Source organism: Bos javanicus, chromosome 15 (genome assembly GCF_032452875.1).
Source record: "Bos javanicus breed banteng chromosome 15, ARS-OSU_banteng_1.0, whole genome shotgun sequence".
NCBI lineage: Eukaryota > Metazoa > Chordata > Mammalia > Artiodactyla > Bovidae > Bos > Bos javanicus.
In genome coordinates this window covers 58,562,036-58,588,598 of record NC_083882.1, presented here as the reverse complement: position 1 = coordinate 58,588,598, position 26,563 = coordinate 58,562,036, and the positions used below count along the sequence as shown (strand labels likewise).

Here is a 26,563-nt window from a genome sequence, read left to right as displayed (position 1 = left end):
GATTTCACAGCATTTGTAGAGATCAACACTTGATACTTTTTTCAGGCCCTTCCTTACACAGTGGATTACTAAAACTTCACAGCACCAGGTAGACAGTGTCTTCATAATTAATATTATTGTCTATCCTGTGTGGAAATTTGATAAATAATTCCTTGCTTTTGGCCTTTTAATAGTCAGAACATTATTAAATATGAACTTTATTTTAGTTCATTATGACAAATTCCACCAGAAATTCTAAGGAAAACAAAATCCTATTAATAATTAAAGAGGTTCGTTTTTTAATTGAATGTTAACTGCCATTTGGTTCTTATAATCTAACAATTGGTAGTTTTTTAAAAGCATTTTTTAAACAGTCTACTTACTTGATATGCATGTGACTTGCATATGCTTGAGACTTCTTTATTAGAGGCTAGAGATGTGCCCTGTTGGGGCAGTATTAGGGTGCAGAGCATGGGTAAGACTGCCAGCTCTGGGCGGCTGTGGCTTTCAGGGATGCTCCCTTGGTTCTAGTAGAACAGCAGGTTTCCCAGTGCAGTAATGATGGGAGCTCTTGGAGACCTTCACACGGTGACAGCTGTGCCCGGGGTTAGACTGCCAGGTGGGATGTTTTCTGCCCAGACTTGGTTCATCTGCCAGGCATTTTCTGTCTCTTATTCCAAAATTCATTCCATCGTTGTCACTCACTTGAAGTCTTACTGCTCTTATTTTAATTGTGCTCAGTCGCTTCAGTCCTGTCCAGCTCTTTGCGACACTTTGGACTGCAGCCCACCAGGCTCCTCTGTTCATGGGATTTTCCAGGCAAGAATTCTGGAGTGGGTTGCCATGCCCTCCTCCAGGGGATCTTCCTGGCCCAGGGGTAGAATCTGAGTCTCCTCCATCTTCTGCATTGCAGGCGGATTCTTTACCTGCTGAGCCACCAGGGACGCCCCTTACTTTAACTGCACCTCCCTACTTTACTTGTGCCTCCGTAAAAACCACGCAAATATTGCCAGCACAAAGGGAACGGAGTCATTTAGCATGTGTGAGGACGTAGTTTGTGCAAGGTACTGTACAAATTGCATTCATTCAGAAAATGCCTAATCCTTAGCCTAATGGAGAATATGATCTAGTTTGACTCCTGGATAAGGTAGGTCTCCAACCAGTGGAAAAAAATCATTTTTCAGAAATAGGGTGGTAAATACAAAGAGTGAATAAAGGACCAGAGTTATATGGCTTTCTATCAAAGGAGTATGTACATCTATGTATTAAATTTATGCTTCAGGGAAATATACTTTCTTTGCACGGTACTCACATGTATGTGTCACTCTGGGTTTGAACTAAGAATCAGCAGTTTCTCTGGCACTCCTGGTGAGGCTAATGTCTCCAGGTGTCACTCATCACCACGGGCATCCTTGGGGATCAGAGAGTAGTGTGAAGGACTGTGTTTCATAGGAAGTATAATCAGGTGCTCTTGGATGTTAACTATGTTTTGGTTAAAAAGAACTACATTTTTAAAGGAACTTTCTTCACAGCTTTGGAACATATACATTATCAGATATCGTTTACTGAAATATTTATTAGTTTCAATTGATTGGTCATTCAGGTAAGTAGGTGAACGTCTGAGCTTTTCCCTCTCCATTTTATTTGTGGATTCCAGCGACCCATTATTTTAGTTCAGGAATGTGAGGTATTTCTGTTTTTAAGTCTTCTGGGCTAAGCAACATGTACCTAATGGGCAAACGATACAAAAATAATGCAGAGGGATGGAAGAGTCTAGTCCCTGTAAGTGAAAGCCTGGTTTTCCTTTGGAATCTGAGATTCTGACCTTGTTCTATCAGGGGACCCACAGCGAGTAGATGAGTTGATTAAAAACTCTGATTCTCTTTCCTCTTAGATGAAATGGGGATAATTATAGTTACCTGCACCTCTAGGGTACTATGAGTCTTAATTACTTAATATTTGCAAACCATTTAGAGATCTTTGAATTAAAAGTGCTGAGCAGTAGAACCCAACTTCAATGTAATCATAATTGGAATGAGAGTTTATATTCTTGCCTTCCCTCCATCTCTCTCTCTGTTCTGTTCTTTTGGCCAAGACAGACATGGTTTGTGGCTACCACCTAGCTCTGCATACTTCTCTCTAACCCCTTTGCTTTTGGCAACTTAAGCCTAAAAATACATACATAGAATAAGTTAAAAGATATGTCCAGGCTTTTAACCCCTACTCCATATGTACTCCTTAATATTTATTTTCAAAGCTCAATAGCCACTAAGAATAAAATCAATTAATTAACTTGTCTCTTCCAGTGCATCATTTCTTTCAGTTTCTCCTACATATGGTGATAAACTGAACTTCTCGAAGCATTCCTCCCACTCAGAAACTCTGGTTGATTCTTCCATGCTTGTTTGGCGGGTTCCAAACTCTTGAGCATCACCCTGAAAGAGCCTTTCAAAACCTGTCAGTCATTCACTCTTATTCCTCACTGTTCTAGAACTCTTCTCCCCAGAAATGTTGATGTTGTTCAGTTGCTAAGTCATGTCCAGCTCTTTGCAGCCCCATGAACTGCAGCACACCAGGCTTCCCTGTCCTTCACTATCTCCCTGAGTTTGTTCAAACTCAGATCCATTGAGTCAGTGATGCCAACCAACCATCTCATCCTCTGTTGCCCTCTTCTTCTCTGGCCCTCAATTTTTCCCAGCATCAGGGTCTTTTCAAATGAGTCAGCTCTTCGCATCAGGTGGCCAAAGTACTGGAGCTTCAGCTTCAGCGCCAGTCCTTCCAATAAATATTCAGGGTTGATTGCCTTTAGGATTGATGTTTTGATCTCCTGGCAGTCAAAGGTACTCACAAGAGTTTTCTCCAGCACCACAGTTTGAAAGCATTAATTCTTTGGCACACAGACTTCTTTATGGTCCAATTCTCTCATCCATACATGACTACTGGAAAAACCATAGCTTTGACCATATAGACCTTTGTCAGCAAAGTGATGTCTCTGCTTTTTAATACATTGTATAGGTTTGTCACAGCTTCTCTTCCAAGGAGCAAGTATCTTTTAATTTTGTGGCTGCAGTCACCACCCGCAGCGATTTTGGAGCCCAAGAAAACTGTTTCCACTGCGTTCCCATCTTTGTGCCATGAAGTGATGGAACCAGATGCCATGATCTTAGTTTTTTGAATGCTGAATTTTAAGCCAGCTTTTTCACTCCTCTTGCGCCTTCATCAAGAAGCTTTTTCATTCCTCTTCACTTTCTACCATAAGGATGGTATCATCTGCATGTCTGAGGTTGTTGATATTTCTCCCTGCAATCTTGATTCCAGCTTGTGAGTCATCCAGCCCAGCATTTTGTATGAGGTACTCTGCATAAAAGTTAAATAAGCAGGGTGACAATATACAGCCTTGATGTACTCCTTTCCCGATTTTGAACCAGACTGTTGTTTCATGTCCAGTTCTAACTGTTGCTTCTTGTCCTGCATACAGATTTCTCAGGAGGCAGGTAAGAAATGTACTCCATGCCTCTAATCCAGCTGCTGTCCATCAGTGAGGTCCTTTCTGGATACATTTAAATCCTTTCTATCCTTTGATATCTTTGCTCACAAAGTATTCTTCATTCTCTAGCTAGAAGTAACCTCTTTCTCTTTATAGAACTGTACCTGTAATTTCCTGGGTCATTTCTACCTTTATATCTTAGTTACTTTACATATATGTCCTACTTCCCTCCTAGACTGTAAAGCTTGAAAACAGATCCATGTCTGATGAATGAACAACAACAGTAAGCCTAACCTATGCATGGAATGAAACTGGATACAAATTAAAGATTATTGATATTGACTTGAAAGATTTTGTTAAGGTGGCTCTTAATTGATTTGCATCATGTATGTTAGAAATTAAATATTAGTTGATAATTTTGCCAACATTACCATTATTGTTGCTTATGGAACTAACATGAGCAAGTATATCTTTAAACTGTGTTTTCTTTGTCTACATGCTCATAGACAGAACTCAAAGGGATTGGGGAACAAACAAAGCTTTGTAGTTTTCTCCCTGTATGCCCAAATTATCCATATTATTGTTTGGTTCCCCTTCTTAGCTCTGGCATGAAAACTTGGCTCCAGCATGCATAAATTTTTGCAAAGCTTTCTTTTAGAGGAGGACTGAATTGTCTGAAATTCCATCTGCTGAACTAATCAAGCCTTAAAATTGAAGGGTCTTGAAGGTCAAAATATCTTAATGGTGCTGCCTTTAGAAAGTTGGACTCCGAGATATATATAACCAGAGAAAATTGTGTCCACACTTTATAAGCTTCTTCTTTGACCACTTTTCATAGCACTGTCTCTCCTCCCTGCAGTTAAATATTTTAAATTAAAACAATATTTAGAAATGTTTTTTTCTGCCTCCTGATGGTAAAAATGTAGACAGTGAAACAGGTAACCTTTTATTAATAGCTTTATGATGTCTGATAGGTTACTTGACCTCTCTGAACAGTAATTGTCTCATCTGTATAATGTGGATCATAACACCTGTTCTATCTCCTTGTGACAGTCAAATGCTGATTGTGAATGTTCCATAGTCTTTTAGACAAATAAAAGCTATTACTACAGCATGCTGTCATGGATATTCATCTGGTTGAATGTTTAAAACTTGTGAGTAAGGCTTAAAAGCAAACCTCATTTCTATTTCATTAATTTTCTTTTTAGCCCTGTGCACTATGTTTAATTTTTCAAGAATGGGGCTAAAAACAACTTGCCTAGCATTTTATAGATGTGGTTGAGTTGATTGTTGTAAGGCTTGGAACAGAATTAGCAGCAGTGAATTTTGTTGTATATAAATAGATATATAGACTAAAAATCTACTTAGTAATTTTGCATAGCCTCTTTTGTATCTTGCACAATAAAGGCTCATCTGAAGACATTGTCAGAGAAGAAAATTGTCACGGAAGCACTTACTTAACCTTTTATGATTTGCTAATATGGTATATAGAATTACTCATTAAAGAGGTAAATAGAAGAAAGGACATTAAAAGACTGAAAGTTCTAATTTTTGCTATAATTATTGTTACTGCCCCCTTTTCAAGTCTTCTCTTAGAAACAGCTATACAGGAAGTAGTGGGGGCAGTTAGTGTGTTGTAGTACTATTTGTTTTTAAAAATTATTACTCAAGTAAGATTTTATCCTATTAGAGAAACTCCATGGCTGATAATTACCATCTATCAAATACTTTAGAGCTTATAATTTGGGATTAGCACAGCCTGTACTTGACCTAATAATTTCAGTGAGTTCACTGGTATGTGCCATGTGGAAAGACTTCCTATGAAAATGATGTCAGAACTGTGTCTTCTCATGATTTAATAAAATCGTCAGTACGTTTTGACTGAGTACTACTGTATTATTCTGTATATACTACTGTATATATGTTAAGCATTATGGGGGAATCACCTATGATTCAGTGAGCTTATCATCCAACTGAAGACTTAGCATAATTAACAAACACTGTTAACAATTAACAAGTGAGTACGGAATGAAGTACTAAATGAGACGTCAGGTGGAATTTTATTTATTTTTTTAAATTTAAATTTATTTATTTTAATTGGAAGCTAATTACTTTACAATATTGTATTGGTTTTGCCATACATCAACATGAATCCGAGAGGCAAAGAAGGTCAGTGTGTGCTGGAGCAATTAGAGAAGGTGACACATGTGATTTGATGCTTGAAGTGGGTCATGAAGAATAAGCAAGATTTAGTCAGATAGAGAAAAAAGAATTTGCCAGAAGAAAGGAACAAGTCACTTCCAGGTAATGATGTGTATGGGACTCCCAAGGACACTGGCTTGATCAGAGCAGAGGTGATGGAGCACTGAGTAACATAAGAAAGTCAGCTAAGTAGGATGACGCCAGGTTTTGGAAGGTGTTGAATACCAAGTAAAAAAAGGTTGGATTTGATCTGGTGGAATAAATAGTCATTGCACGTCTTCATATAAGAGCCTAAGATGAGAGGTTAGTCAGACAGTGGTCATCAGAGTTAAGTGGAGCAGAAAGGATGTCCTGCACACTGAAGGGGATGAGAGGATTATAGTCAAAATAAGATGGTGAGGGCTGTGTGCTGAGAGAGTGGCAGTGGGATGGAGAAAATAGGATGGACAGGAGACATATTTTAGAAAAATGAGCAGGGTTTCTTCATTGACTGGATTTAAAGGCTTTGAAAGAAATACATTATCAGAATTGATTCCAAGATTTCTAACCTGCACCCTGGGTGGTCCAAAGTATCAAGAAACCATTGTCAGAAACAGAAGAGTTAGAAAGGAACATTGTTCCTACAGGAAATATTGACCTTATAAGCCAGCAGGCAGGCAGCATTGTAGAAATGTGTTGGGGGGCGGGCGGGGGGGTGCTGGGAGGGCTTTATCACCAGGTAGGTTAATTACTGAATGTCTACAGATGTTCTGCTCTAAGGAAGGCCCATGTTTGGGCTCAGGGTGAAAGCCAAATTATATTTACTCAGATGCCATTTGTTCCTCTGAAGTACTTGCTTGTGGAACTGATGAGAAAGTGATATATTGGCTACCTCATGCGAAGAGTTGACTCATTGGAAAAGACTCTGCTGCTGGGAGGGATTGGGGGCAGGAGGAGAAGGGGACAACAGAGGATGAGATGGCTGGATGGCATCACTGACTCGATGGACGTGAGTCTGGGTGAACTCCGGGAGTTGGTGATGGACAGGGAGGCCTGGCGTGCTGTGACTCATGGGGTCGCAAAGAGTCAGACACAACTGAGCGACTGAACTGAACTGAACTACTTTTATAAGCAAAAAGTTTTTAATAAAAAGACAAATGAGACAAGTGAAAAGCAGTAACTTTACAGTGTCAGCTTCTTTAAGCTAAGTATAGAAAAAAGGATCATTTAAAGACTCAGTATGATAGTGATAATAAAATAATTTTCCACCTGTATAGTTTAAGTTATCTCAATACCTTGGGCCATTTTAAGCAGCGAGTGTGAGCACTTAGTAAACACGAAACTTACCCATTTTGTTAATTCTAAGATGCACATTTTCTTACTCATTTCTTTAAACATCCCTGAATTGGGTCATGTCTTACAGTTAATGTCATTTTATTGTCATGGGCTGTGCAGCAGTTGCAACATAGTTGTCATTGCCTTAACCAAGTTATTTTGCTTAATTTTCTTTTTTACATTTGTACAAAAGTTATCTATGATAAAATATGTCCAAATAAGTCTAAAAGAGCTCTTTTCCATTCTAAGTGGTAATGAAAGCGATAGTTTATCTGTCTGCATTTTTTTGTATCCTAGTGGTACCTAAAATGATATGTTTTATGAGGATGGCAGCTTAGATTTCAGGGAATATGGTACTAAAAGATAGCTCAGGGACTTTCTGGTGGTCCAGTGGTGAAGACTCTACACTCTCATTTCAGGTGACCCAGGTTTGATCCCTGGCCAGAGAACTAGATCCCATAAGCTGCAACTTTGACCTGGCACAGCCAAAATACAATTTTTTTAAAAAAGGTAGCTCATCACAGCAAATCTCAGCCAGTATGATATAGAGGGCAGGAGTAAAATATTCTAAATTTGTCTTTTTTTCAGTGACCTGCATTTGAGGTGCCCCTCGGGTTGCTTTAATTTGGACAGGGAATGCTAGGAGAAAGGGTTTTCATTCAGTGTGTAAATACCGCCTGCCAGGAGTAGAAATCTCCTTGGAGGATCCAGTTCTTTGATGGTGTAGAATCCAGAATCTTTCCAGAAGTTCAGGTATTAGCAGAATGGATATCTGTGTTTTTTTTTCAAACCTTTGTGTCTGTGCTAATCTGAGACTGTGCACTCCAAGGAGCTCCAAGCATGCTTGCTGTTTGCACAAAGCAGGATTGAATCTGCAAGGAAATTGGTTGGTGTCTGGGGACAATAATTAAGTCTCATAGTAGTAGAAACTGTGATTTCAATAAAAGTGGAGGACAGACACCTTGGTTCCTTATGCCCAGAGTTTCAGCTCTTTCTGCAGTATGACCTACTGACTGGAGGTAGGTTACCTTCCCTGGCAAGTGACACTTCATGGGCAGACAGGCAGTCCCCTTTCCTACTGATTGACAATATAACAGCTATGGCACATGAGTGTCTTTTTGTAAGTCCTTGCTCCAGAACTGAGGAGTAGGAGTAAGTTAGAGTGTCCAGGTGGGGGGCGGGGAGGATGCTTCTCGTTACTACTCAGGGATGCGATGCTTCAGGTAAGTGACTCTGATGTCCTCCACCACCCGACGGTAACCTTGTGTCTGTAGGTATGTCCTCACTTCACTTGTTCGCTCATTCTAATTGGCTTCCCAGAGCATGCTTGCAGAGAGAGAGTCAAATTTAGAGTATAGCTACCCTCTGGCAAACAGGAAAAGATTAATTTTGTGGTGTGCTCTTAAGGGACTTCCCAGAAAACTTCAAAAGCCCAGAAAGAACCACCAGCTGCCTGTACCAAAATGTATACAGTGCTACTCGGCCTTTTAAAGGTACGATCAGCTTAGGGCTTGCACGCACCCACACATGCACACCGGCCACATTCCAATAAAAAGAGGCTACGCTCTCTTAGATGGGTCTGCATATGCGCCAGAAAAGCTGAGGGGCAAGGGGCCAGGGGAGCTGACATACACATGGATGTGCATATGGCAGGCACTGGAAATTGCCTTCCAAGCTTTTCGACGCCTCCTTCTTCAGCTCTCTCTTAAGCAGACACGTTCCTTTCATGATATCAGCCCCAGGCATAGACACGTCATTAAAATTAACATGTAGAAAATGACTTCTGTTTGGGAATAAGCAAAACTTATATTCATTACGGCCACCCAAAGTGTAGTAAGAAAAATAAGTAGAAAGACACTGGAGCTTGACTTGGGAGCCCTGAGTTCTAACAGAAACTTTCTTCATGATGGGAGGCAAGTCCTCCGTGGCCTTTGGTTTTTTATCAGTAAAACTGGATGGCTTGATGAAATGATCTTTCTCTGTTCTGGGGGGTTTTTTTTGGCCATGCCACACAGCTTTGGGGACCTCGGTTTCCTGACCAGGGACTAAACCCAGGCCACAGCAGTGAAAGTGCCAAGTCCTAACTCTAGACCACCAAAGAAGTGCCTCCTTTCTTCTAATGTATTATCTCTGTGGGAGGAAAGAGAGTCAATGGGAAGCCTCCTTGTAGCTCCCTGACTCGTTTTCTCGTTCGTGCCTGGATGGTCTGTAGGTAGAAAGGCCCACCCCCCACAGGCACTCCTGGTCCCATCACACATTCCTGCCTTAGAGCCATGCTGCCAAGTTGAGGGGGAAAATTACTATTACCCGTGCAGTTGTTGCTTGGTAACATTTTTGATGTGTTTCTTGTGACAGCCTGAGCAGAGATCATTAAAAATTAAACTTACAAAGCTGCTCAACTGGGAGGAAGAAAGCACACTCGAAGCCATAGTTCTTTTTCACTTGCTCAGGAGCCATCTAATCTAGGGTTTACATGCTCAACCTTGGGACCAGGGCTGCACAGCTCTGGTTTATATTAAAGCCTATTGGGCACACTACTGACATTAACCCGTGCCTGGTGCAGCTGCAAGTTTATCACCAGTACAGCAGAAACCTTGACCTTACAGAATGGCCTGGAATTACAATCAGATGGCTACCCTGCCTCCCAGCAAAAGAAAGCCCTAAATCGTCTTTGTGTCCTGTTTCTGCTCTCTCCCCACAGTTCCACCAGGTGAGAAGAGTGATGACCATCCTTTTCCTTACTATGGTTATTTCATACTTCGGTTGCATGAAGGCTGCCCCCATGAAAGAAGCCAACCTCCGAGCCCAAGGCAGCTTGGCCTACCCAGGTGTGCGGACCCATGGGACTCTGGAGAGCATGAATGGGCCCAAGGTGGGTTCAAGAGGCCTGACGTCCTCGTCGTCGTTGGCTGACACTTTTGAACACGTGATCGAAGAGCTGTTGGACGAGGACCAGAAAGTTCGGCCCAGCGAGGAAAACAATAAAGACGCGGACATGTACACGTCCCGGGTGATGCTCAGCAGTCAAGTGCCTTTGGAGCCCCCTCTCCTCTTCCTGCTCGAGGAATACAAAAATTACCTGGATGCCGCAAACATGTCCATGAGGGTCCGGCGCCACTCGGACCCCGCCCGCCGCGGGGAGCTGAGCGTGTGTGACAGCATCAGCGAGTGGGTGACCGCAGCGGATAAAAAGACTGCAGTGGACATGTCGGGCGGGACGGTCACGGTCCTTGAAAAAGTCCCCGTCTCGAAAGGCCAGCTGAAGCAGTACTTCTACGAGACCAAGTGCAATCCCATGGGTTACACGAAGGAGGGCTGCAGGGGCATAGACAAGAGGCATTGGAACTCCCAGTGCCGAACTACCCAGTCGTACGTGCGGGCCCTCACCATGGATAGCAAAAAGCGTATTGGCTGGCGGTTCATACGGATAGACACTTCTTGTGTATGTACACTGACCATTAAGAGGGGAAGATAGTGGCTTTATGTTGTATAGATTATATTGAGACAAAAATGATCTATTTGTATATATACATAACAGGGTAAATTATTCAGTTAAGAAAAAAAATAATTTTATGAACTGCATGTATAAATGAAGTTTATACAGTACAGTGGTTCTACAATCTATTTATTGGACATTTCCATGACCAGAAGGGAAACAGTCATTTTTTGCGCACAACTTTAAAAAGTCTGCTTTACATTCCTCAATGTTGTGGTTTGTTGCCGTTGCCAAGAATTGAAAAACGTAAAAAAAAAAGTTTAAAAAATACTACTAATAAATTGCATGCTGCTTTAATTGTGAATTGATAACAAACTGTCCTCTTTCAGAAAACAGACAAAAAAAGAAAGAAAAAGTCTAACAAAAATTTGAACCAAAACATTCCGTTTACATTTTAGACAGTAAGTATCTTCGTTCTTGTTAGTACTCTATCTGTTTTACTGCTTTTAACTTCTGATAGCGTTGGAATTAAAACAATGTCAAGGTGCTGTTGTCATCGCTTTACTGGCTTAGGGGATCGGGGATGGGAGGGGTATATTTTTGTTTGTTTTGTGTTTTTTTTTTGTTTGTTTTGTTTTGTTTTTTAGTTCCCACAGGGTGTAGGGATGGGGAAAGAATTCCTTCCATCTATATTCTGGTTGATAAAAGATTCATTTGTCAAAGATTCATTTGCAGAGATGTTGGCAGTATCAATCAGATGACTGGAAAGTGAATAAAATTATGACAAACAAATGAAGTGCTCACTCCACTTCCCATGGCGCACCACTTAGGCGCCCACTCACCCTCTGGGCCTTGGTCGGTGGGTGGGGGTGGGGAGGGCATCTACTTTGGTCAGAAAGATCTTCATTTACTCTGAGCACATTCTTTCCCCCCCACCCCCTCTGGTCCCCTCCTTGTTTTGTTTCCTCTTAAGGGAGAAAAACCAATCGCAAGCCCTGAAGTAGTTTACCACTGCTGCAAATGAGTAGACAGGTTTGTCACACCATGGCACTCAGAAGCCTAGAGAATAGTGATTTCTTTCTTTTCTTTTCTTTCTTTCTTCTTCTTTTTGTTTAGAGGAGAGAAAAACAACAAAAAATAACTCGAAGATGAAGATTCTTTTAGATGAGGGGTAAACATTTGGGTCAATCATTATAAGGATTAAAAAAAAATCATGGTAAAGTTTAAAACTGCCTTGGAAGCCAAAGGAGAGTTCTATACAGACCCAGAAACACCTAGATAGAGCAGGAGTCCACACTGCCAGTGAAATGAGACTAAACAGCCATCTGGAGGCTGTGTGGAGTGGATGTATCCTGTCCAGGTGGTGCAGGAGAAATTTCTGAGTGGTCATGCTGAGGCCTAGGTGGGGGTGGGGAAGGGTACTTGAGACATTCCAGAAGGGAGACCTCTAAAGGACTCATCAGGGGTGGCTCTGGCATGACACGTGTCAAGTTGCTTGGACCTCAAGCTTTAAGTGCCTACATTATCTAACAGTGCTAAGAGGTTCTCGCTGGAGGATCCCGCTCAAGCTGATTATACCCTCTGCCCCTGAATAATTTTGCGTAAAGCTGGATTAGCCCGGAGCATTTTTGGAACCACATGGGTGGCATTGTGATCATGAAATGGATTCAATGAAATGGGAGATGTTTGCTACATGAACATTGATTGCTTTGAAATTAGACATGAGGAAACCAGGGTTTTGTTTTTTGAGAACTTCGGTAAAGGGGAAGGAAAAACAGGAAAAGGTCCCCCCAAAACTCAGGTTGGATGACCACAGTTACCAATAGAAAATCTTGTCCAGGGACAAGACTTTGGAACAGTGTCTGCCCATCCAAGATACCAAAGGCTTAAAGGCACCTTGCTCGGTGGGAGAGACCAGGACAAGCTGACAAAATGTTGCTCCCTGGTGAAATGATGCTCCCCGCCTCCTGACCACCCTGTCTGTTCATGGAGAGGGTCCCTACCTTCCCTCTGCCATCTTGGGTTAGGAGAAATCGAGTTGGGAGCTGGAATAGTGGTCCTGGGCAAAAGGGATCCCAGTGAAAATTAGTGCTAAGGTGCATTTAGCCCATCGTATAAACTTGAAAATCTCCTGGGCCAGTTCTGGAGTATCAGAAAGCCTCAAGAAATTTGCTGCATCTTAGGGTAAGAGATAAACAAAAGAGGCTGTCTACCATGACCCAGGGAATGAAGATACCATCAGCAAATAATGTGTAACTTGTTCAGTCTTTCATTTAGAACAAGCCTATATTTTATGGTACCATCCGAATACCTGTCTTTAAAAGAAGGGATAACTTTATGTAGTATAGTTATGTTTTGTGCTGTTTGAAATTATTATCTTTGTAATTATTTTTAACATGTAATGAATTCTCGGAATATCTGCTGTCAGTTTTTCCCAGCCTCCTTTTGAGGGGCAAAATTCTAAAACCAGAAAAAGTCCCCTTCACGGTTTCAAAGAGTATTGCAAAGGCCAAATCTGTGGCCGAGTAGGAGACGTTTCAGCAACCATGTGGTCAGTGGCAGTCTCTTACTCAACAACCTACATCACAGTCACATGCTTGGTGGTTTACATTGACCTAAGGTTGATTTTGTTCAAATCTTTCTCTGTTGCTGTTCATTTGTGTTCCGTTTTGTTTGGTTTTGTTTTTTTTAAAAGTCTTGCTGTGGTCTCTTTGTGGCAGAAGTGTTTCATGCATGGCAGCAAGCCTGTTGCTTTTTTTATGGTGATTCCCATTGACGATGTAAGTAAATGTCTGTGGCCTTGTTCTCTCTATGGTAAAGATATTATTCACCATGTAAAACAAACCAACAAAAAAATATTTATTGTATTTTAGTATATTTATATAATTATGTTCTTGAAAAAAATTGGCATTAAAACTTAATCGCATCAGAAGCCTATTGTAAATACAAGTTCTATTTAAGTGTACTAATTAACATATAATATATGTTTTAAATATAGAATTTTTAATGTTTTTAAATATATTTTCAAAGTACATAAAATCTGGGGGTTCTGGGTTTTTTTCTCTTCACTGTGAAACAAACATGAAAACGTGTTTTGTTAAATACGTGTGTTCCTTGCTTTAAGATCAACCTGACCAGTTTCAGCAATTGCACAGCCCTCCAGAAGGGTTGCTTATTTCAAAGCATGGGAGGCCAATCCTGCAGTCTGCAAGCTTTCAAGAAGCTCTAGGATTGGGCCTGTCTTCCACAGTGGAAGACGGGGGAGTGTCATTTTCTAGGACACTTGAAAGTTTTCCCCTTTGAAGTGATATACTTTCATCAAATACCAAGCCATGTATCCTAGCAACACCAGGATCCATGAATCAGGGCTGGCTGGCTCTATTTGATTATAAAATAACTGTTTAAAAAAATCAAAGTAGGTTTACTTAGGGATAATGAGGATAAATTGGCCCAAATTTAGAAAGTCAATGACTGAAAAAAAACATAGAAATTCAATATTTAGAGGCAGGTCATGTACCCTTGGTTTAGAAATGGTGCCATTTGCATTATGTGCTCACATCAACTGCACTGATTTAATTTTTCTACGTGGAACATGCAGATTTTATATCACAGTACCCACAGTCTAACAGATTGCTAGGATTTCTAAAAAGATTTTGCCTCATTCATGGCTGCCAAGCCACTGGGTAATTTAGTTAAAGTGTTTAAAGTTATCACTAAATCTTAGGGAAATAAATGGAAGGATTTTACATGAGAGAAAGGGCCATTAAGGGAAAAAAGCATCTGTTCCTACTCTTTAGACTCCCCGTTTGAACACTGACAACCCACCCCAGAACGTGGTGAACTATATCTGTGCAATGTATCATTTCTATTTCAAACATATACACACATGGTTTCCTCTTGTATTGTCTTATAAATAAGGATCAAGGAAGTCATAACAAACAGACCTGTGGATTTGGAAGAGCAGATCCAAAGATAGAATTCCTCAATCCTAAACAGTCCAGTGAGTTTGCAAAATACTCTAAATTCTAGAAGTCCCAACAGCCAATGAAGCCAGGAGCCCAGCCATGGAATTAGAAGTTTGGGAAACTTTGAATCCTGAGTGAAAAGACATGAGAATTCAATGTGACATTCAAACTCCTTAAAGGAGTTTGGTAAACATGATGGGAAGTTTTCATCAGAAGAAGAGGTCCAAGGAACAAACAAACAACAAAAGATGGAGACATCAAAAGTATCCAACTTGAACATAACAGGAGTAGTCAATAGGTACTCAAGCTACTGGGTAAGAAGGTAAACCTCCTTCATCACAAAGATGCCTGGAAATAACCCAGACCATTGCTGTTGTTTATCACCTTATTGATAAGCCTCTTTGGTCATAAGCAGTGTCCATGAAGTCTTTTTTATTAGCTATACTGATTCTGAATACTGAATTCTGTCACAGTTCTGAGTGAGAATCTGAATTCTTAGAATGGATCAGTGTTAAGTTTTCCCTGGTTCAGTTGTTATTAAACTCTGGATAAAATGTCAACACCTTGTGAACTGTAACAGAAGCCTTCATGCCTGGCTTCAGCTCAGCCAGTACCCCAGCAGCATTAGGGCTTAGGCTTAATTAAAACGTACATGTCTTCTCCATGTTCATCAAGCCTGTCCTGTAAGTCAGCTAAAGTGGAGGTGGCTGTATGTTTTGGTAAGCCATGGTTAAATAAAGGAAGTTGATAACTCGGATAAGAAGCAACTTACGTACATAATGTAGGTAGATAAATTATTTAGCTTGGAAACAGTGATCCACAGATTTGCGCTAACCTTAAAATGTTGAACAGCAAAATTAGTGATGGAATCTGGGCTTTTTCTTTTTTAAGCTGTGGGTTGTTTTAACTTGTTTTAAAGATTAGGTGGTTGGTTTTGGGAGAGAAATAATTGGGAAACTGACTGCTGTTGGTTACAATAAGCTAACTGGTGACTGGGGCTATGAACTCCCCACCTAAGAACCAAACTCTGGTTAGAGTAGATGCAGCCATTCCAAACCAGCCAGCCTTTATGTACATTTCAGCTAATAAATATCTGACCCACACCTCTATCCCTTGTTCCTTCAGTTCTAGCCACTGTTTAACTTGCACAGGGTATGTGGTGTGGTGGGAGAGGAAGGAGGCAACCTCCTTGCTTTTTGATTTGTGAGTAGATGCAGTAAATTGCCTGAAGAATGTATTTAAATATTACAAAAGTATGTGGTTTTACCCATGATGTTCCTCATTAAGAAAAAAAGCCATTTATGTGGCTCTATAGGATTTCCATAGGCCTTTACCTCAATCCCTCTAATTATTTGCTAGGCACAAAATCCTAGATCAGGACCTGTGCGACCTGACATGTGCTTTTCTGATAAACAATCCTGTGTGCTTAGTAATGTCAGTAGCATAGACTTGTAAAAGCTGGTCTTCCAGTTCATTAAATCTTATCCCACCCATCACACACATGCAAAATAAACAAATAGGACCTTTGCATTCATTGTATATTTAACTGTGAGCTGCTGATTTTTGTATCTGGCAAAACAAAAGTACTTTTCCTTTGCAAAAATAAGCCCTTCCGTCCTAAAACACCGCAAACAACACTGTAGTTAATGACAGGGTATTAATAATCATAAGCCTGTAAGTGACAAGAAAAAAATGTTGGTTGAAAGACTGAGCTTGGGGTGCATGTTCTGCATTTAGAAATCATCACCAGGATGCTTCTGCAGCATCGCATTGTGGTGCTGTATGCTGTTCAGATGGTTCCTTAGGAACCAGGAGCTGGTCTGCCTAGAATGGCTGAACTCAGGGGAAATATTTTTGTCCAGCTTAAGTGCTCACATTTTGGAAAAATCCATATCACATACCGAGGTACACAGTCAAATTAATTTAGTCTACAGTCTCCATTGAGCCTTAACATTAAAAAATAATCACAATAGTTTCTAAACTCTAATTTGGTGCTTAGTGTCAGGGGAAAAGCGAAAGACACAAAACGAAATAAAAATCCTCAGACAGTAAAGAGTCCGCCTGCAATGCAGGAGACCCAAATTTGATCCCCGGGTTGGGGACATCCCCTGGAGAAGGGCATGGCAACACATTCCAGTATTCTTGCTTGGAGAGTCCCATGGACAGAGGAGTCTGGCGGGCTCCTCTGTCCCAGAGTTGGACACTACTGAGTGACGAACATCGGACCTTCTTCAAAAAGTACCGAGCTGTGTTTACTTGGAGGTCGTTCTACCTGTTGTAAAGTCACTCGGTCGCCCCACTCTCTGCGATCCTACCTGTATGTGCCTCTCATTCAACTAAGCAATGGTTCTCCAGGTGCGCTCTCCAATCAGCAGCAGCAGCACCCCCAGAGACTTGTTAGACATGTACGTTCTCAGGCCCTACCCTAGACTTACTGAATCAGATGCTCTGGGGGCAGGGCCAGAAATCAGAGTTTTTAACAAGCTCTCCAGGCAATGCTCATGAATCCCTTGCCTGAAGGGAGTAAACAGCCTGCTTCATATGCTAGACAATAGGAAGACTCCACAGCCCAAGAAGTTGGAACTGTGAGTTTCAATCCCAGCCACACCTCGACCTCTTTCCAGGGCCCTGAAAACATCACTCAAACCATCTAGACTGTCGTTTCCTAAAAAACACCAGAGCAATGGCTGCTCCCAGGTGGAGCAGTGTTCAGTGGTGGGAGACGGTAATGTTAATTTAAAAATCGAGCACGAAAAAAGTGCTGGGAAAGCTCACTGCAGTTGACAGTCAATATTTTTTTTTTCCCAAAGCTATAGCAATAGTGGATTCAGGACCCAGAGCATGTAGTCGTTTGTAACACATTTGGAGTGACTGTGAGAAATGAGAAGCAACATACAGCAAATTAATAAGAAAAAGATTATTCCATCTGGGGAGCTGGTCTCTGCATCTGCCAACACAGCCCTCTCTTTGCGAAACAGAGCTATATTGGTCACAAATTAAATAAGCTTTCTGAATTAATCAGCTATTAACGTCCAGCTGAAGAGTCCTAGGTTCACCCCTCCAGAATGACCAGATTGCAAATGCAAAGGGCTTCTCCAGTCTCCGTGGCAAACCTTTTCCTAATCGTAGGAACTATTTCTGGAAAGGAGGACAGGAGAATAATGTGTTCTCACCCTCACCCCATCTGTGTGTGTGTGTCTGTGTGTGCATATTCCTGCACATTTAAGACACTGCAAACTGCATTTGAAGAGTCTCCATTTATGAGCTGGGGTGGAGGGTGTACACCTATGTTACCTATTTATTAAACCACATGGAAACCTGAGCGCTGACAAGCCTACCTTAGGAGCCAGGAATCCTGGTAGTCCAGTCTTTAACTAGAATGGCCAAAGCCATTTCTGATTTCTGAAACTTCAAGCCCTCATCTGTTGCAGGAAGAGGCTGAATTGGATGGTCTTGGAGGTAACTTCCACGCTGAGTCTATCATTCTGACCTGGGTTCGATCCCTGGGTCAGAAAGATCCCCTGAAGAAGGAAATGGCAACCCACTGCAGTATTCTTGCCTGGAGAATCCCATGGACAGAGGAACCTGGCAGGCTACAGCCTATGGGGTTGCAAGTGTCGGACACAACTGAATGACTAAGTGCACAGTGCAGCATTTATCATGAGATTGAAATCAGGAGGCCCTGTCAAAAGGAGAGTTGAGGAAGCGGGGGAGATGCCCCAGGAAGTTTTCCCTTCACACATAACTATGAAAATGTTACCAACTCTGACAACTGGGCAGGAAATTCCTTGGCAAAGGTACCCATATATTCTTCAAGGTGCAAACATTTTCTGCCTGGCTCTAAACTTGCTTTTGAAGCCAGACAATGATATGTGCCTATGTCGTATGTCACTCTGTGATGGAAACGGTTCCTGGGAAAGAGAGATCTGGTGTGTTTTGCTGAGTTATGGTCAGGAAACCCCGGATCAAACTGCAGGATTTGCATCCTGTGAAGTCAGGATGCAAGAACCTCCAAAACAGAAGAGACTTGCCTTTTGATTCCTTTGGGTTTATAACTTCACCAAGGTCATGCAGCTCTCAACATGCTTCTCCCAGCAGCACTCTAGGTATAGCCTCTTTCTGGAGACAATGACAGTGAAAATAAGGGTGTCACATGATAAATCATGGCAACACCACACCCAACAGACTTGTTAACAGCAAATTTTTAGGGAAGGTCAGTCTGAAAAGAACTTTGGCCCGCTTAGGAGACAAACCTCTCTAGGTAGGCGAGAGTCTGGAATTCCTCGTCTAGTCTCCCAACTTTGGCTTATTCCTGGCCCAGAAGCCTTTGGGCCTGAATCTCTGAAAACATAAATTTTCTTTCTAGTTCCATGTGTGTCTGCTCCCAGTTCATGCTGATTTTCCCTTCTTGGTGACCTCAGGACACTATTTATTCTGGGATCCAACTTATCACCCCCATCAGAGCACAGGACCATGGATTTTGAAACCTGAGGGCAGGGTTCTGAATTTTAGCTCTGATACTAGAGCTGTGTGTCTGTGGGCAAGTTACTTAACTTCTCTGTGTCCCAATTTCCTTGCTTGGAAAGGATAGGTAAAAAATACTATCACTTACCTCATAGTATTTTGTGAAAATCAAATAGGTCAATACACATGAAACCCTTAAGAAAAATTATGGACCCATGGAAAAGTCTCAAACTCTATTGACTGTGGATAAGCTGTGCTCATCTAGAGCAGATATTAGAGACTGTTCTCTAATATTCTCTGACCCCTAGAGGGTATCCTATTTCATCTGTGTTTCATTAGCATCTAAGACTACTTTGTCTTTTCTGGAAGACTCAGGAAGGCAACTCTAGTGTAGCCCCTTGCAATATTCCTTGACAGTTAAACTGTGACCAATACTCACACTTAGGCAAATGGAGAAGGAGATCTACTACAGTCAAAGATATCTTTCTAGACTGTATGTTAGAAATTATCTTTTAAGTGTCCATCCCAATTGAATGGAAAAAATGGAAGCCAGGGTAAAATGGATGAACTTACAGAGTCATCCTTGGAAAGAGATACAAGGCACCAGAGCCACACTTATAAAAATAGTCATGTCCCATGAGGAAGATCCCACCTCATCGTTGAGCTGCAGGTCATCCAGCCCTTCACACAGTAAGAATGATTTGTGCTGACTGCAAGCAGGCAGCATGCAAGGCACCTGGTGAAGACGTGCTCACTTAATCCTCCTAAGAGTCCATAGACTAGATAGTTGGATTAGGTCTCCCATTTTAGAGATGAAAACACAGGGTAGAGAGTTCACTGAAGTTGCCAAAGGTCACTAGTGAGTAGCTGAGCAGGGTCTGGGATCCAGACAGTCTTGGTCTGGAGCCAGTCTGTTAATCCCTGTAGAATTTAATAGAAGCCGTGTAAGGGCTAGTAAAGTAATGCTCAAAATTCTCCAAGCCAGGCTTTAGCAATACATGAACCGTGAACTTCCAGATGTTCAAGCTGGTTTTAGAAAAGGCAGAGGAACCAGAGATCAAATTGCCAACATCTGCTGGATCATGGAAAAAGCAAGAGAGTTCCAGAAAAACATCTATTTCTGCTTTGTTGACTATGCCAAAGCCTTTGACTGTGTGGATCACAATCAACTGTGAAAAATTCTGAAAGAGATGGGAATACCAGACCACCTGACCTGCCTCTTGAGAAACCTATATGCAGGTCAGGAAGCAACAGTTAGAACTGGACATGGAACAACAGACCATTTCCAAATAGGAAAAGGAGTACGTCAAGGCTGTATATTGTCACCCTGCTTATTTAACTTATATGCAGAGTACATCATGAGAAACACTGGGCTGGAAGATGCACAAGCTGGCATCAAGATTGCCGGGAGAAATGTCAATAACCTCAGATATGCAGATGACACCACCCTTATGGCAGAAAGTGAAGAGGAACTGAAAAGCCTCTTGATGAAAGTGAAAGTGGAGAGTGAAAAAGTTGGCTTAAAGCTCAACATTCAGAAAACGGAGATCATGGCATCTGGTCCCATCACTTCATGGCAAATAGATGGGGAAACAGTGGAAATGGGGTCAAACTTTATTTTTGGGGGCTCCAAAATCACTGCAGATGGTGACTGCAGCCATGAAATTAAAAGATGCTTACTCCTTGGAATAAAAGTTATGACCAACCTAGATAGCATATTCAAAAGCAGAGACATTACTTTGCCAACAAAGGTCTGTCTAGTCAGGGCTATGGTTTTTCCAGTGGTCATGTATGGATGTGAGAGTTGGACTGTGAAGAAAACTGAGTGCCGAAGAATTGATGCTTTTGAATTGTGTTGGAAAAGACTCTTGAGAGTCCCTTGGACTGCAAGGAGATCCAACCAGTCCATTCTGAAGGAGATCAGCCCTGGGATTTCTTTGGAAGGAATGATGCTAAAGCTGAAACTCCAGTACTTTGGCCACCTCATGCAAAGAGTTGACTCATTGGAAAAGACTCTGATGCTGGGAGGGATTGGGGGCAGGAGGAGAAGGGGACGACAGAGGATGAGATGGCTGGATAGCATCACTGACTCGATGGACGTGAGTCTGAGTGAACTCTGGGAGTTGGTGATGGACAGGGAGGCCTGGCATGCTGCGATTCATGGGGTTGCAAAGAGTCAGACATGACTGAGCGACTGAACTGAACTGAACTGAACTGAACTGAAGGGCAAATATGGAAACAAGAGAAATGGAAGTAGCTACATATCTCAGAAGAGCTGGACCTCCATCAAAAAGGTGGCGCACTAGTGGTGCTTACAGCTTTTACCTTTGAAAGAACACTGGCTTGCTCTTTTAAGGGTTAACATGCCAAGAGGCTCATATTGGCTGGTGTCCCTTCAGAAGTGGACACACTCTAGTCTGTGCTGAACAACATGAGGGTATGGTTTCTACAACTCTGTACCAGTTGTTTCCAATACCTGAAAATGAGACAGCTGTCACCCCTTCCATCTCATAGCAGCTCAGAAGGGTTTCCTGTGAGTGGCCAGGACTGAGTAGACAGGCAGACTAGTAAGTAGACTACTAGACTTAGGAATGCCCAATCCTTCTAGGTCAAAACTTTATAAAGTTGTTCTGTGTTTGGGTTTGGTGGAGGAGAGAAAAGGTGGTGATCCAGTCCCTGCTGGGTTGGCATCAGAAGAGGGCCTATGTCCCCTACTCATCCATGTTGTCCTAGCAGAGTTTAGGTGTTACGCTCTGTGACCTTAAATGGAACAGAACTGATGCAGGAGATGAACTCAGTTTGCAGTTCAGATTTCCTCAATTTCTCAAGAACAGATCCAATAGGTGATGGGATCCATCAGGCAGCAAAGTCAACATGCCAAGGATTGGATGTGCCCATCAGGTTGGAGCAGAATTGGGGCATGAAAGGACAAAGCATGTTCTACAGATGTGTTCACAGAGAGTGAATTCCATGAGCTTCAGACAGGTGATCTATACGGGAGAAGCCCAGAAAGAAGTGATGACTCTAGGACTTGATTGAACATGGGAAAGAGTTTGACATTCGCAATGATTTACATCGCTATTTTGTACCAGATGCCAGGCTAGGTCCTTTGCATACTATCTAAAATACTTGTCAACTGTGTGATACATATAATTTTAGAGACAAGGAAACTGACAATAGATAGCCTACATAACTTGCCCCAAGGTCACACAGTTAGTAAATGATAAAGTCAGATTTGAAGCCTCGTCTATAAAATCTCAAGATCCCATTTTTTTCAAATCAACTTTGTTTCCTTTCGTTGTTCATATGCTACCTACAAGTTGCTGCTGCCTCTATGTTAATAATCTCTTGGCATTCTCATTATGACCCTGGCATTTTTCTCCCCATCTAGCTTTATTAAGGCAATGGCACCCTACTCCAGTATTTTTGCCTGGAAAATCCCATGGACGCAGGAGCCTGGTAGGCTACAGTCCATGGGGTCGCTAAGAGTCGGACTCGACTGAGCAACTTCACTTTCCCTTTTCACTTTCATGCATTGGAGAAGGAAATGGCAACCCACTCCAGTGTTCTTGCCTGGAGAATCCCAGGGACAGGGGAGCCTGGTGGGCTGCCGTCTATGGGGTCGCACAGAGTCGGACACAACTGAAGTGACTTAGCATAGCATAGCTTTATTAAGGTATAACTGACATGGAACATTGTGTAAATTAAGTACAATGTGTTCTTTTGATACACTTATATATTGCAAAATGATAACCACCATAATGTTAGCTAACACCTGCATCACACCACATAATTACTGTTCTTTTTTGTGGTAAAACTATTAAAGATCTATTCTCTTAGCAACTTTCAAGTGTACAATAAAGTATTGTTAACTATAATTGCCATGCTATACATTAGCATCCCCAAAACATATTCCTTCTAACAGTTGAAGGTTGTATCTTTTGCCTTGACCCCCAACCCCTGGTAGCCATCATCTAGTCTCTATTTCTATAAGTTCAGTTTTTTATTTTTGTTTATTGTAGAATTGATTTACAATGTTGTGTTAATTTCTGCTATAGGGCAAGTGATTCAGTTATCTATATTCTTTTATAAAAGAATAAAAAATGCACATATACACATTCTTTTTATATCCTTTTCTATTATGGTTTATCATAGAATATTGAATAAAATACACATATACACATTCTTTTTATATTCTTTTCTATTATGGTTTATCATAGAATATCAAATACAGTTCCATGTGCTATAAGCTTGCTGTTTATCCGTTCTATATATAAACGCTTACATCTGCAAACCCCAACCTCCCAGTCCAACCCTTCCCCAACTCCCTCCTCCTTAGCAACCACAAGTCTGTCCTCCATGTCTGTGAGTCTCTTTCTGTTTCATAGATAAGTTCATTTGCGTCATATTTGAGATTCCACGTATAATTGCTATTATATGGTATTTGTCTTTCTCTTTCTGATTTACTTCACTTTGTATGATGATCTCTAGTTGCGTCCATGTTGCTGCAAATGGCATTATTTCATTCTTTTTACGGCTTAGCAGTATTCCATTGTATATATGCACCACATCTGCTTTATCCATTCATCTGTTGGTGGACATTTAGGTTGCTTCTGTGTCTTGACTTTGTAAATATTGTTGCAATGAACATTGGGGTGCATGTGTCTTTTTGAATTAGCATTTTTTTTTTCTGGACGTAGGTCCAGGAGTGGGATTGTTGGATCATGTGGCAATTCTATTTTTAGTTTTTTGAGGAACCTCCATACTATTTTCCATAGTGGCTGTACTAACTTACATTCCCACCACAGTGTAGAAAAGTCAAAGTGAAAGTCACTCTGTCATGTCTGACTCTTGTGACCCCATTGACTGTAGCCCGCCAGGCTCCTCTGTCTATGGAATTTTCCAGGCAACAATACTAGAGTGGGTTGCCATTTCCTACTCCAAATAGTGTAGAAAGGTTTCCTTTTTTCTATACCCTCTCCTGTCTGTTATTTGTTGACTTTTTAATGATGATCATTCTGACTGCTGTGAGGTGGTACCTCATTGTAGTTTTGATTTGCATTTCTCTAATAATTAACAGTGTTGAGTATCTTTTCCTGTGCTTATTTACCATCTGTATTTTTTCTTTGGGAAAATGTCTATTTAGGACTTCTTCCCATTTTTTGATTGGATTATTTGATTTTTTTGTTATTCTTGAGTTGTACATGCTGCTTGTGTGCACGTGTGCTGAGTTGCCTCATCGTGTTTGACTCTTTGTGACTCTATGGGCCACTCCTCTGTCCATGGGATTCTCCATGTAAGATTACTGGAGTGGGTTGCCATGGCCTCCTCCAGGGGATCTTCCTGACCCAGGGATCAGTCGTGCATCTCTTAAGTCTCCTGCATTGGCAAGCAAGTTCTTTACCACTAGCGCCACATAGAAAACCCAGCGGCTTATGTAGTTTGGAAATTAAGCCCTGGTTGACTGCATTGTTTGCAATATGTTCTCCCATTCTGTAAGTTGTCTTTCTGTTTTATTTATGGTTTATTTTGCTGTGCAAAAGCTTGTAAGTTTAATTAGATCCCATTTGTTTATGTTTGTTTTTATTTCTATTGCCTTAAGACTGACCTAGGAAAACACTGGTCTGATTTAAGGTTCAGCTTTTTTAGATTCCATATAAAAGAGATCATATAGTATTTGTCTTTCTCTGTCTGACTTATGTCACTTAGCATAATGCCCTTATGGTCTATTCCTATCGTTGCAAATGCTAAGGGCCCCAATCTTAATCACCAGACCAGTGGCTCTTGATCAGGATCTATACACTTGAATCATTAGAGAACATTTAAAAAATATTTATGCCCAGGCTTTACCCCAGATGAGTTAAATCATAATCTCTGGAGAGGGGTGCAGGCATCTATTAAAGTTGCCCAATGGTTCTCTTGACCAGCTAGGGCAGAACCACTGCACCAAACTCCACTTCCTTCAGGTAAGCATGACTAGGAAACATCAGAGAATTCTAGTCCTAACCTGGTGCCTAGGACTTGGGCATGGGAGTTAAGGCCTATATATTAACCAGCTAGGAACCTAGGCCCAGAGGAAATCAAATAAAGTAGAAGCCTTACCATAGAAACAAGAAAAACAATTCTAGATGTAAAAATCAGCATTCAGAGTCAGGATGGGATGACCAGAAAGCTCAAACACTGAATCCCAAACTAGGGTCCTCAAATTTCTTCAAATTCACTGTGATCAGCAACAGGAAACACAAACTCTGAGGGCTGAGGCTGCAGTTGAAGGCCCAGTGGCGGCAGTGCAGAGGACAAAGCTCCACCGGCCAGAGGGCAGACAGGTCACCACCTGTCCCACCTCCGAGCAGCCCGCTCTGAGAGAGATGAACTCCCATACGTCACTAAAGCTTGGATTGTTCTGCGGGACTCCTAAGGCCTTTGTAAAGCTCAAGCAATACTAAGATTCAATTGTTTGAAATATCTTCTCTGCTTTCAGATTGACCATTAGGTTTACACTTGGGTTTGTCTTCTGCCCCTTCTAATTTTTCTGTCTCCCTCCCACCTCTACCTCAAATTGCCAAGCAATCAGTCTGATTGACTCCTAGCAGGAAAAACATCTCTCCTATCTCACCCCTTCCAGGAGGGCTTCTTGGAGCAGCAGTGCAGGACACAGCCAGCTTTGCTAGGCCACAGGGCTCATCGGAATTGGCACATGCTCTGTGTCAGCAGGCAGCAGGGTCAGCTGGTGAGAGCGTGAGTGGGCAAGTGTCTGGCTTCTTCCCCGAATTTTTCAGAACAGGAATCTGAGTCCCAGGAATCACCCGCCTGTGGGACCAGAGGCTATTTTGGGCTTCCACTCATCCAATGGAAAGTCAGGGGTGGTGTCATCTGAAACTGCCAAGGAATATCCGATTTCACCGTTATCTAGGACATGTCCCTAGAGGAAATGGAAGCAATGTCAAAGGGACCAACTCCTGGGGTCAGAACTTTCCTTTGTTTTTATTTCAGGGTCATTTCTCCTCATCCATTTCTTCCATTTTCAGCTCACCCTTTCTACTACTCTGGTTCAGGTCTTCATTACTTCTAGTCTGGACTCTTAGAATAGTCTTCTGGTGCATTCTCTACCTCCACTCTGTTACCCCCATCCCAATCTATTCCCTCAAGATAGCAGAAGGATCTCCCTGAAGATTCAATGGAAATCACGAGAAAACAGTTTGTAGCACATCTGAAGGAATAGCAACACCTGTATACTGACTTGGCAGGAGAGAGAGATGCTGCCCTTACACACTGGTAAGGGCGCTGGTAAGGGATAAAGTCCAGTGCTTTTGCAAAAGGTTGAAACTGACAGACTGAGTGGAATGTTTTAGGGTAATAAGGGTAACAGTTGGTAAACATAGTATTGGAGCTTTTGAGGAAGGCCTTAAGAAGTCATTCAAGATGACCTTGTTTGCTCAGCACTTGTATGATAGCATGATAATCCTGATGAAAAGTATAGGATGAAGACCTAATTATGCCCATTTCTCAAGAAAGAGAGGCTGAGGGAAGCTGGATGATTTGCGAAACATCACTCAGTGAGCACATAGCAGAATGAGAATATAAATTCAGAGGATGTGTGCTTTCCCATATGCCATATTCATAGATACATTGATGCAATGATGGATGGATGGAGCAATGGACAGATGAATGGATAGATGGATGGGCCACATGATTTCCCTTCCTTTGACATCTTGA

At 41.7% G+C, this 26,563-nt stretch overlaps 1 protein-coding gene across 4 annotated transcripts in view; it reads left to right on the top strand.

Annotated features, from left to right (window-relative positions):
• The window catches only part of BDNF (brain derived neurotrophic factor), a 62,197-nt gene extending 48,847 nt beyond the window's left edge, over positions 1 to 13,350 (top strand). For all 4 annotated transcript variants that reach the window (XM_061380982.1, XM_061380986.1, XM_061380984.1 and 1 more), the window contains exon 2: positions 9,684 to 13,350. In XM_061380982.1, the coding sequence (XP_061236966.1) occupies positions 9,684 to 10,457 (774 nt within the window). In that variant the 3' untranslated portion in view covers positions 10,458 to 13,350. The remainder of the gene's footprint in view (positions 1 to 9,683) is intronic.
• The last annotated feature ends 13,213 nt before the right edge of the window (positions 13,351 to 26,563 follow it).